This window comes from Panthera onca, chromosome D4 (genome assembly GCF_046562875.1).
Source record: "Panthera onca isolate mPanOnc1 chromosome D4, mPanOnc1 haplotype 2, whole genome shotgun sequence".
In the NCBI taxonomy this organism is placed as follows: Eukaryota; Metazoa; Chordata; class Mammalia; order Carnivora; family Felidae; genus Panthera; species Panthera onca.
Genome location: NC_138351.1, coordinates 12,755,485 through 12,768,399, shown reverse-complemented (window position 1 = coordinate 12,768,399; position 12,915 = coordinate 12,755,485). Strand labels below are relative to the sequence as shown.

The following is a 12,915-nucleotide window of genomic DNA, read 5'->3' as shown; positions in this document are numbered from 1 at the left end:
TGTGTTTCTTCTCCTTGAATGTACGAATTTAGCTACTTTTGTATTTATCACCCGCTGCCCAGCAAACAGTGGCCTGTTTAAGATGAACTGTTAAGTGTATATACAAAATGAATTTAGAAAACTATTTAACCCTACATTAAAATGAACGGGAGAAAAGTCAAAAGAAATGCCCTATAGAAAAAAAAATTTGTTGGGGCGCCTGGGTGGCTCAGTCGGTTAAGCCGCCGACTTCGGCTCAGGTCATGATCTCGCGGTCCGTGAGTTCAAGCCCCGTGTCGGGCTCTTTGCTGACAGCTCAGAGCCTGGAGCCTGTTTCAGATTCTGTGTCTCCCTCTCTCTGACCCTCCCCCATTCATGCTCTGTCTCTCTCTGTCTCAAAAATAAATAAACGTTAAAAAAAAATTTTTTTTAATAAAAAATAAATAAATAAATAAAAATGTTTTAAATTTTGTTTTCATTATATATACTTCAAATCAAATTTCTTAGATCCTCTACTTCATCTTGAAAGTTGGTAACTCCATTGGCAATCATCGGTTTTATACAGTATTCCCTGAATCCAAAGGACATAGCAAATAAAAACAAACAAAAAAATGAACATTGGGAATGTACTAAATGCCACTGAAATGAAAACTTTAAAACAGCTAACTTTATATTATGTGAATTTTACCTTAACTAAAAAAAGGGATAAAGTTACCAATATATGCTTATAGTACCATGAAAATATATATGTGATAGAGAATATAGAAAGTCTAAGCAATGAAACTGTAAGGTTGTCCAACCAAAGCATTATAACAATAAACAATTATGTATCATGATTTAATGTCTGAGATTTACTTCAAAAGAACATGCAGGGGAAAATATGGGGAGCCGAGGAATGGGTAAGGGTCTAGCTGAACAAGATTGGCTGAGTTGGTAGTTGTTGAAGCTGGGTGATTGGTACAGGGAGTTCATTATATTATTCCCTTCGCTTTAGTGTATGTTTAAAAATGTCCATAGTAAACCTTTTTTTTTTTTTAATTATATCTTTACAACAGATCTAATTCTGGAACTAAAAACACATAGACAGCACTGGGTACATTAAGAAGCTTAAAATAAATCAGAAAATTGACAAAACTGAGGCCAGGTTTCCTCTAGAAGGACAGGAAGGAAGGGTTCAGTCCTGGCAACCTCGGTGCAATGTGGTTCGAGATTCTGCCCGGGATCGGCATCATGGTCATGTGCTTGGTCATCCCTAGCATAGCCACTGCATACATCCGCAGGTGCAGTAACAGGGGGTGAGGGAAAAAGGGCTGCCTGTTAACCTTTTCAGTGGAGTTTGATGCAAAGAGATAGGCTTGTCTCTGGAGTTAATCATTACTATGTGTCAAAGGGTTTGGATAATAACAATTAAGGAAGCCTTTTCCTGATTGATGAAAAATAACTTGGTTATGCTCATCCACCCCTTCTAGAAGGTTATGCATTGTGTCAATGTGGTACATAATAAGAACAACAAAAAGGTAACCCCCAAAAAAAGGAAAACTGGCAAAATTATCATCTCACTTTGTCATTAGGAGAACATCTGACTTCTAACATTGTCCGTTGTTAGCTTTTTTTTTTTCATGAACAAGAAAGCTTGGGCGTTTTTCTTCAGTGACTGATTACACAGCCTTCATACACAGCACATTTTACAAAGGGTAACAATTTATGAGATCAGTACATACCAGCAGTATCATAGGCCGTTTCCAAGTTGTTAATCCTATGATTCCAGAGAGGATCACCTACAAGGATAAACAGTATCATAAATCTAGAAAAGGGACCAATTCCAACAAACTAATCCTAGTCTCTAAAGTATACTTTTTTCAAAAAAAAAAAAAAAACCTGAAATTTCAAAGTCTTCTAACTCAAACATTTGATATTCCTGCTGATTATCTGAGCCCTGGTAGACCACTTTGGACTCTCCTTCCCACAAAGCCCCCAAAGCTTTTTTATTGACTGTGTATGTTTTTTCTTAAGGTCAATTAGGAACATAGAGAGAGTAGGCTATCCTTCCAGTTAGTGAAGGAGTCAGTATTGCTGACCCAAGCTCCCTGCCCCAGAGCACCCAACCTGTTACCATTGTCAGCCTCGTAAGACATGTGTGTGGCTACAACCCTCCATTCGTTAGGTGGGTACCCACCCTTTACGGGCCAAGTAAGTGCTCTGAAATGGTACACAAGGTCTCTCAGGATCTTCCTCTGCCCACTTCTCAAGGCTGGTTTCTATGCACCACTGCCCCCTGCCCATCTTCCGCCCAGGCACACCTGTCCCCCATCAGATTGGCCAGGCTCTTTTTTTTTAAGTTTACTTATTTATTTTGAGAGAGACAGAGACAGCATCAGTTGGGGAGGGGCAGAGAGAGAGGGAGAGAGAGAGAGAATCCAAGTAGGCTCCACACTGTCAGCATGGAGCCCAATTTGGGGCTCGAATTCACAAAACCATGAGATTATGACCTGAACTGAAACCCAACAGTCAGACGCTTAGCCGAATGAGCTACCCAGGCACCCCAGACTGGCCAGGCTTTAACACTGAGGGGCTCTGCACTTCTCTTGGTTGCAGTATCTTCTCCTCTCAGCTCCCCTCATAGCTATCTGAGAACTCCTACACATCCTGCAAGATCCTGGCTAACACTCACCTCCTCCAAGAAGCCTTCGCTGATCCCACCACCCCACACTCCTGGAAGCCCTCTACACAATTTTCCCCCCAAACACTCTCTGTCATTATAACTTGAGAGGTGCATCTCTGCCTTGCCCACTGACCATGAACTCTTGTCTCCCAAATCCTCAGCTCCCAGCCTGGCACCTGTCACGTGACGGGCAACTGATAACTGTTCCTGAGCATTTATTCCACAAAAGGGAGAGGGGACTACAGTGAGAGAAGTCTCATATTGTAAAATGACACTTCAATAAACAACTAATTAAACCCCTTGGTAAAGAAGAATCAGCATTTTGCCAAAATGAAAACTGGAAATCAATGTCAGCCCTTTGGATAACACGGTTCACTAAGCAGTTGGGAAAGAACAATCAAAGTAATTATTCAGCTCAGGGACATTCCGATGTCACTGGGGCACATTTACCTTTGTATAACAGGGTGCACGCATCTGCAGAATACGGTTATGAGGGTTTTCCTTTATGTGCACTTTTTACCAAAATCCCTCCAATGTACCAGTTCACAGTGATGGTTTCTCAACGACAAGTCTGAAGGGATTTTACAGTGTTGCTTCTAAAGACTCACCATTCTCCATTTACTGGCTGAGAGTAAATCATTGTCAAATGAGCAGAGGACAAGTCTACCCACTTATATCAAGGACTTAAAGACCATGTATGGGCAGACAGGCAACAGATCCTTATATCCCATTTATGTTTAAACATACTGTCAGCTGCCTGCCCACCAGGCACTGTATTCTTGCAATCATCTTAAAGTCAATAGGCTATAAATGTCCATCAACTGATGAATGGATAAAGAAATTGTGGTTTATATACACAATGGAATACTACGTGGCAATGAGAAAGAATGAAATATGGCCTTTTGTAGCAACGTGGATGGAACTGGAGAGTGTGATGCTAAGTGAAATAAGCCATACAGAGAAAGACAGATACCATATGGTTTCACTCTTATGTGGATCCTGAGAAACTTAACAGAAACCCATGGGGGAGGGGAAGGAAAAAAAAAAAAAAAAAGAGGTTAGAGTGGGAGAGAGCCAAAGCATAAGAGACTCTTAAAAACTGAGAACAAACTGAGGGTTGATGGGGGGTGGGAGGGAGGGAAGGGTGGGCGATGGGTATTGAGGAGGGCACCTTTTGGGATGAGCACTGGGTGTTGTATGGAAACCAATTTGACAATAAATTTCATATATTAAAAAAAATTTTTTTAAAAAGTCAATAGGCTATTTCTTTGTTCTGAATGATTTCTGCCTGGAGACACACAGGGCGTGTGTCTACATGTGGTTGCATCTACTTTACAAATTGTGACTTGAAATCCAGGAGACCTTGGGGTGTGGGTTCCCCACCTGGCTTTTAAATAACTATACGAACTTGGCCAAGTCTTATCGCTTTTCTGGTCCTCACTCTTGTTTCCTTAGAAGTGTGGTTTCAGTGAAGGAAATTCCATCTGCGGGTCTCTTCTAACTCAAAAATGTGCCCTGCTGTGAAGATAGAAAGTCCTCAGGATCCCCTGCAATCCAGTGCTGGCTCCACCTGCAGGCTGTGTGTGGACATGCGCATGTTATGTCTGTGTGTGTGTATACGTGTGTGCGTGCGCGTGCACCCACATGGGCACGTGTTCCCTGCCCGCCCGACCAGCGGCTTACTGGACTTAGCTGAGGTAATACAATTATTTTTTTTTAAGGTTTTATTTATTTATTTATTTATTTATGAGAGAGAGAGAGAGCATGAGTCAGGGAGGGGCAGAGAGAAAGGGGGACAGAGGATCCGTAGCAGGCTCTGTGTGGACAACAGAGAGCCAGACACGGGGCTCAAACCTGTGAACTGTGAGATTATGACTTGAGCCAAAGGCAGACGCTTAACCGACTGAGCCACCCAGGCGACCCAGAATTGCAACTATTTTTGTAAAAACAAAACTGAAAATTTTGACTGCCCTTGAGGGAAACACAACCTGCCCACTTCACTAAAATCTAAGTATAATGCAAATTATCAGTTAGTGTTTGATATTTAGACCGTCTCCATTAATAGAGAACTCTGTGATTCAGCTTTTTGGAACACATGTTTTTCATTAAAACAGCATTATCATTAAAATGAGGTGTCCAGCCCAGACCATAAACACCCATAAAAGTAGCAAGAGGCCTCAGCTATGCTTTCCACCTCCCCCACCAGCCACATCACCCAACCCTCCCCACATTAACAATTTGGTACGTTTACATATATTACACATGGACATATTTTTCTTTAAATTCTTATTACTAGACAAACATGTATATGTGCATATGTATTTTATAAAAAATGGGTCATAAAAGATACTTTTCCTCCTTTTTCTTTCTCAGTAAATACTTCAAGGAAATCGCTTCATGTCCACTGGAATAGCTCTCATTCATTTCTGCTTAATGGCTACATAATATTTCCTTGTATGGCTTACCTCCTGTATTCGATTATTTCCATATTCATTAGTATTCACTCTATTTCCAGCTTTTTGCCCTCACAATCAATGCTATGGTAAACATCCATGGTCATATAATGCTTAAAAACAATTGCTTTTTATTTCTGTTGGATAAAGTCCCAGGAATAGTGTTGCCAAGGTGAATATAGATGTATTCAGTAGATCATGGCAGATACAATTGTCATTTAAAATCAAAGGTCTCTGGAATTAAGGAACTAAGCTATCTTTATTATTTTTTGAGGGGTATTTTACATATAGAAGCAAAAAACTAAACTCCAAACATAATTTTAAAAATATGTACAGGGATGCTTGGGTGCCTCAATCATTGAGCATCTGACTCTTGGTTTGGCTCAGGTCATGATCTCACAGTGCATGGGTTCGAGCCTTGTATCAGGCTCCATGTTGTCAGCAGAGCCTGCTCAGGATTTTCATGCTCTCTCTCTCTCTCTCAAAAATTAATAAATAAAACTTTTTTAAAAATGCATTTGACAAATAATAAATACCAGAAATTTCAAAATACATATAACTTCAAAAATACTTAAGACCTAGTAGGAAGAAATATAAACCTTAGTAAGCAATATTAAAGGAAGACCCAAATAAATGAAGACATATACTATGCTCATGGATTGTAAGGCAAAATATTTAAAGGTAATAAATTTCCATTTGAATTATTTATAGACTCAACACACACTCACACTAAATCACAACAGGATTTTTATAAACCACCCTTCTTTACAGGGATGTTTTAAGAAATTATACTCCAATGGCAGGTGAAAATTGTGGTTACATCCAGTCCTGAACGCAGCAACAAAGGCATATACCTACTTCTACTCAATTTCTCCCATTCTTCAAGCTCAATTAAACTCAACACTAAAAAGCAACTTCATAGCATTCTTTCCACCAAGTGCAAGATACAGCTTGCCCTGAATGAACAAGCAAAAACCTATTTTCTAACATTAAATTAGCTCTATATTATTATAATGAGGTTTATTATAATTTTGTTTTCACTTACTTGTAACCCATTCCTTGTAGCTTTTAGGAAAAAGCAGAGGCCTTTCTTTTTTCTGATATTGCAAAGGATTCTGAGATACTCCATGCAAGAATCATTGTTACTCACCACATATGGTTAATGTGCCTTAATTTCCCAACTTGAAAATCAAATCATTAAGATCAAAAGCTTATTATTTTACTGCCCTTATTATTTTTCTTTGCTATCCATTAACATGCCTCAGGGCAGAAATGTTCTGGATTGTTTGCCAAAAGTTGCTATATCTAAACACAGAGATAAAAAGAGCCAAGCTGTAAATGTCCCATGTTTGCCTTATAAATTAAACACACAATAATCAAAGCTCTCAAAAATTTACTTTGCCCTATAGCTTTTATACTGGAAACTTGAAAAAATGTGTGTGTGTGCATGTGTGTATGTGTTCATGTATATTATTCTTCCTTATATGTCCAGCATGATTCATTAAAAAACTGAGGAAGTAGGCAACTGAATATTTCTAATGTATGCATGGTGGTTACTAGAATGTCCCACAGAAAACTGGCCTTTTTACCTTATTTGGATTAAATATGACCTTGATGTTTAAAAAACACTGACAGAGTTTGTTCTCTAACTACACCCTCACAAAATCAGTTCTGAGGCAAGAATCATTGCACCCATTTTACAGATTAGTAACTGAGGTTGGGAGGCTCAATGACTCATTCAAGAATTTATCAATGTCACTCTGCTGCTGTGGAAAATAAATGACCAAAGAAAATCAATAAAATTCATCACAAAAAATTATATTTTAAATGGCCCATTAATATTAAGTATTTGATGATACGGTAGAAAAAAATGTATTTATTGTTTGTTTAACTAGTAGAGACTTCAGAATTTTTGAGCTAGTTTCTCCTTTGAACCATTCATTCTTTTTTAAGTTTGTTTCATCACTGCAATTTTTAAAAAATGGTTTACCTTAACGTTCGCTCTTGTCTGTCTCTTTATAAGGAACTGGAATCTTGTCCAAGAATTACAGACTCAAGGGAGGGGTAACCATGAGTTTAGGTCAGTGACTCAAAGCAGAACATTAAGGGTATTAGGGTTCCCAGAGAAGAGCAAAAAAAAATAATAATAGCCAATTCTCTACCATTTGCCTCAGATATCTTCCAAGGATCGTATATGTCATCAGAGTAAGGTATTTTGTTTTCTTTTTTATTTTTTTTTAATATTTATTTTTTGAGAGAGAGACAGAGTATGAGCAGGGAGAGGGTCAAAAAGAGAGGGAAACACAGAATCCGAAGCAGGTTACAGGCTCCGAGCTGTCAGCGCAGAGCCCGACATGGGGCTTGAACCCACAAACAGCGAAATCATGACCTGAGTCAAAGACGCTTAACCTACTGGGCCACCCAGGCGCCCCAGATATTTTGTTTTCTGAAGGAGGAGATGCAAACCAATGCAATCCTCTCTATCATTAATCCAGTGTAGTATGGTAGTAACTAAATATGCCCCCAAATCAAGAGCCAGGACAGCATGTCTTGAACACGGTCTGGGAGACCCTCCATCTGTCACCTACCTGGAGTCAAACTTGAAGATGCTTTTAAAAGTGGCTAATCTCTTAGCTTCATGCCCTTCAGGAATAATAACAGATTGAGTCATTAACCGAAGAGACCAGGAAGAAAAATGATCAGAGAATGCTCAAAAACAATGACTATGTTAAAAACATGTAAAGCATGGGGAAAGACCCTTTACAGAACTTGTTAATTCTTAAATATATATTAAAATAGATAAAATACCTTCAAGGTCCAGGCAAACGAAGGAAGCTTCCAAATCTCAAGCTCAAGGTGAGAGCACTTACGGAAGTACATATGGAAAAATATTCTTGAATTATACTGTGTTAATAGTCCTTTCAGTGAATATATCTGTACCTTGAATTTAATTTTGTATCAAATATAGAAGCAGAATTTTTACTGAAACTGAAGAAAGATCTGCCAATTTAATGGCTAGAGCAGACTAAGGCACATAATGGTCATTCAAAGCTTGGAATATGAGCTTTTTTTTTTTCTATCTTCTGTGTTCCTACGGGGGTCCAAAGCAACCTGCGACAAACTGGCACTGCCTCTCAACTACCTAGTTCCATATGCCAACAAAACTTCCGAGTGAAAAATAAAACGTGGCATATCCATACAGTGGAATCTCATTCGGCAACGAACAGGAAGGAAGTAGTGACATGCCGTAATTATGAATGAACTTTGCGGACACTGTGCTAAGTGAAAGGAGCCAGCTGCAAAGGACCACATGTTGTATGATTCCATCTATACGAAATGTCCAGAATAATCCACAGACACTGAAAGGCGGTTAATCAGTGGTTGCCTAGGGATAAAGGGGTCGGGGGAAATGGGGAGTGACTGCTAATGGGAACAGAGTTTCTTTACGGGATGATGAAAATTTTCTGAGATTGATTGTGGTGATGGTTGTGTACCTCCGTGAATTCACTAAAAACCACTGAATTGCACACCTTAAATAGGTGACATGTATGGAGTGTGAATCAGATCTCAATAAAGCTGTTACTTAAAAAAAAAAAAACCCTGCAGCCCTCGAGTCATAATTTTTAAGCTTTTTTCATAAAAATCTTAGTTTAGCTATCTTTATAATCAGCACATTACTATATGCTATTGAGTCCCTCTCTTTATCTAGTAACCCCCCTTTTTTAAGAAATCCATACTGAAATATTGAATGGCTAAAATTACGATACCAGAGAGTTGCCTTAAAATAATCCAATAGGGGAAGTGGGTGTGGGCGGGAAACGGCCATGTGTTGATCACTACTGAGGCTTGATGATAAATAAATAGGGGTTCACTATAGTATTCTTTGTACATTTTTTGCGGAGATTTAAAATTTTCCTAGTAAAATGTTAAAAATGGAAGGGGGGTCTTAAGACTGCCCGGTCACTTCTGTGCTGTCTCTCTATTCTGTTTATATTTTCCTTCTGTTTAGATTTTCTTTCAAAAACAATACACACATGGAACCATTTACAGATGAAATGATGTGATGGCTGAGATTTGCTCCAAAATAATGTGGGAAGTTAATCTGACAAAGAGCCTAGGGAGCATGATGGAGCTCGTTCCTACCCTGCCTCAAACACTCATCCTTCTGATATTATCAGAACACACGGAGCCAGCCGCAAAGCCAGGAGGCGGCAGAGACAAAACAATTGTTGGCGCTGGGTAAGAGGGATAGGAGGGTTTGCTGGGCAGTGTTCGAATAAATTTAAATTTTCCCATAATGCAGAATTAAAAAACAAGAACAAAGCCTCTCTCGTGTACATAAATTCAGAAGGTATGTGCTACTGGTAAAACTTCTTCCTATAATACCATGGTCATGGTGCCTAATGTCATCCTCCAATCCTATCCAGTCATTCTGAACATACAGTTTTTGTTGGTTCTATTGTTACTTTGTAAATTCTGTGGTCAACCTCAGAAATAGGCCACACACACAAAAAAAGAATAATGAACAACTGCAGGTTTGCATATAGAGCTGGGGTGGGGTGAGGTGTGGAAAACAACCCTATAAAAGAGAATTTAGTTCCAAGTTAGTAATTCTTTCCCTGCTCTGTTTTGCCGAGTTCAAGTACACCTACTATGCTCCCAGTCAGCAAGTCAGCAGGTCCTGGTTAACGACTTTCATTTTCTGGCTAAAGGCTTTTTTTTTTTTTTTTTTTTTTTAATACTTCATCAAACCCAACTGTGGCTTGACTGACATCTAACGGCATTCACCTCTGAAATAATTCACAATAGTACACTGATTCGAGGTTTTGATTTCCAAAGGGAAAAAATAGTTTTAAATAATCCTAAACTGGGGCTGCCTGGGTGGCTCAGTCAGTTAAGCATCTGACTTCAGCCCAGGTCATGATCTTGCAGTTTGTGAGTTCGAGCTCTGCATCGGGCTCTGTGAGGACAGCTGGGAGCCTGGAGCCTGCTTCGGATTCTGTGTCTCCCTCTCTCTCTCTTTGCCCCTGTCCTGCTTGTGCTCTGTCTCTCTCTCTCTAAAAACAAAAATAAACATTAAAAAAAATTTTTTTAAGCCCAAACTAGCTATCTTTGAGAGGACAAGAGATTATGATTTTATAAAGACGAAATCCCTAAAAATGTATGCAACATTCACTTCTGGCCCATGGTATTTAGAGAAATGAAATGCATCCACCATTTGGCTGACTTTAGTCTGGTGAATGGACTAGGGAGCATAATGAATCTAATCCCTACCCTGTTGTTTTAAAAAAGACTCAGGAAGGCCACAGGGAGAGCCCAATAGCAGGTCCAGGAGGGTGGGATTCCTCTCACATGAGGCACAGAGCATGAACTCTGGCTACCACAGCATGGGCTGATCCAGCGTAAGACCATCCAGCGTCAAAGTATTTCCAAAGGAGAGCAAATTGGCATCGGTTTAAGTATAAAATGTCAGGCAGGGCTCAGGGTACTTAATATTCTTAATGTTCTCATTCAAACAATTACTTTGGGTTCAATTAGTTCTCCCTATAGTCTTAAAATTTGGCCTTGAATCTGGGTGTGTGGGGACTGCAGAAGGACGATTTTATCAGCATATACACTCCTTGCAGATCTTAATCAAACTATTGGCACTCCCAGACTTAGACTGACTTGCTCCATAAAAAGGTCGTTTACTTTCAAATACCCATCTTCTACAATCATTCCACAAAGACCCATTTCCAAGTCTGTCAACCCCCAGCAAGCCTCAGGAGGACGTACGCCTTAGAAGCTGTGACATTTTAGGAGGCAGGGGTGAGGGGCCTCCTGGAGTCCAAACACAGTGGAGGCAGCACCTTCTCCAGGGGCTGGGCACCTTTTTCTCCAGATCAGCCTTCCCCATTGGAGGAAACAGGGTCAGGTCACTGAAGGGGGTCAGGTATCTCCAGTGAGCTGCCCCCTGCTCCTGGGGCTTTGGGAGCTCATGCATAATGACCATTTGGGTTCTTGAGAACTAAATTCTGTGCAGCAGCCTGCCTGGCTCCAATAATCAAGTAGGGGCCTCCTTTAATGACCAGGTACAAGTATGTTTGCACACACCCTGTCATTACCTCCTGAGCTTGTCCCCAAATAGAGTGGAGCCATACTACACCAGATACATTTCACATTTACATGTGCCTTAAAGTGGAATAAAATAAATGACGTGCCCCAAGTCAAGCTGTCACTTCAATCACCCCACAAGTACACCTACTATGTGCCAGGCACTGCTGATGCCTCCATGGAGAAAAGAGATCAAATGCCCGGCCTCCCTGCGCAGACACGGTGGGTGAAGTAAATACTCAATGGCCCAAAGTTGAATCATTTTCTCCTACTTTCCTATCTTCCACCCCCATTCTTCCACTCTCCCGGAGCTGGAAGTCTATTGTATTCTAGTAACTTGCCAGGAACAACACAATCCTTCAGCTGTGAGGTACGGAACACTGTCCAAGTGCATCCCAAGTCACCCTTGAGCTGCTCTCCGTTTGAGCCTTTGTTTTTCCCCCAGCCTCAACGCCTCCAAAAACTTCATTTGGCCCAAAGGACCGTGTTCCCCAACCACAGCCCTCGGGGCTGGGGAGCCAGTCCTGGGGCAGCGGAGGGGACCGGCCGGAGGTCCCTGCTCCCCCCCCCCCCCCCCGCGCCGCCCCCGGTGGGCCCTGTCCAGGCGAGTGGGGCACGCGCGGCACTCACCGAGGAGCCGGCCCAGAACGGACACGAGTTCTTCACCTGCGGGGAGCTGCTCAGCGACAGCGCCCCGAAGCTCAGTGCCACCATGCAACAGCCCAGGATCAGCTGCAGCAGCCCGAGCGACAGGAGCGGGCGAGCGGGCAGCAGCGCCGAGCCCGGGGCGGCGGCGGCGGCGGCGGCGGCGGCGGCGGCCCGGCGGGAGGAGAGCGCGGGCGGAGCCGCCAGCACCCCGGCGGCGGCGGCGGTGCCCGCGCAGCGAGGCCGCGCGGGGGGCTGCAAAGCCGCCCGGGGCCAGCGCGGCCGCAGCGGGGGCAGCGGCGGCTCCTGCGCGGCGGCGGCCCCGGCGCCCGGGCCCCCGGCCTGCGGCCCGCCCGAGAGCCCGGCCACAGGGCAGCAGGAGCCCGGGAGCACCACGGGCAGGGACATGGACCGGCGGGGAAGGGAGCGGCCGGCGGCGGCGGCGAGGGGGGACGCGGCGCGGAGCCGCGGGCGCCGCGCACTGGGCACCGCGGGCGGACCCCGAGGCCAAGGGGGAGGGTAGGAAATGAGCACGGCCCAACCACTTGCTGCCGCCGCCGCCGCCGCTGCCCCGGCTCCCGCCGGCCGCACCCACCTGCCACCCGGGCGTCCGCCTCCCGCCGGCCGCGGGCGCGCCCTCGCTCTCACCCACACACGCCCGCGCCGCGCGGCTGCTGCCCGCTCCGGGGCACCGCCGAACGCCCCGCTCCCCGGCGTCCGGGAAAGGCGCCCGGCCCCAAGTTTTTAAGGGAGTCGCTCGGGCTAGGAGGGGCCTCGCAGTCTGGGCGCGTAGGAGCCGGTGGCGGACGATCTAACACGCTGTCCCCCACGCGCCGAGCTGGGGCTGGGCAGAGGCGCGGAAGAAGCGCCGCGGACCCTCGCCCCCTTCCAGTCCAGCTAAGAGGGACCCCCTGGCCAGCGTAACGCAAAGGGAGCCCGGCTTTAAACTTTTTCCCCCTCCTGAGGGGGGGAAGGCAGGAGGAGGGGTTGTGGGTGACTTGGTGGGAAAAGTCTAAGCCTCAGGGCTTCGGGGAAGGACGAGGCAGAGCGAAGTCACCACTCGCGTGAGGGTTCCGGGCGCTG

General features: G+C 43.7%; 1 protein-coding gene and 1 pseudogene across 3 annotated transcripts in view; one reads left to right on the top strand and one right to left on the bottom strand.

Moving 5' to 3' along the window:
- ENTREP1 (endosomal transmembrane epsin interactor 1) overlaps nt 1-12,915 on the bottom strand; it is a 67,757-nt gene that overhangs the window by 54,720 nt on the left and 122 nt on the right. The window contains exons 1-2 of one of the 3 annotated variants that reach the window (XM_078436038.2): nt 11,818-12,753; nt 1,701-1,757 (exon numbers count right to left, since the gene is read on the bottom strand). In XM_078436038.2, the coding sequence (XP_078292164.1) occupies nt 1,701-1,757; nt 11,818-12,240 (480 nt within the window). In that variant the 5' untranslated portion in view covers nt 12,241-12,753. Of the gene's footprint in view, nt 1-1,700; nt 1,758-7,682; nt 7,706-11,817; nt 12,754-12,915 lie in introns of those variants that run through there. The other 2 variants (XM_078436040.1, XM_078436039.1) reach the window with 2 other exon arrangements.
- LOC132674706 (NADH dehydrogenase [ubiquinone] 1 alpha subcomplex subunit 1 pseudogene) lies at nt 835-1,427 on the top strand (annotated as a pseudogene).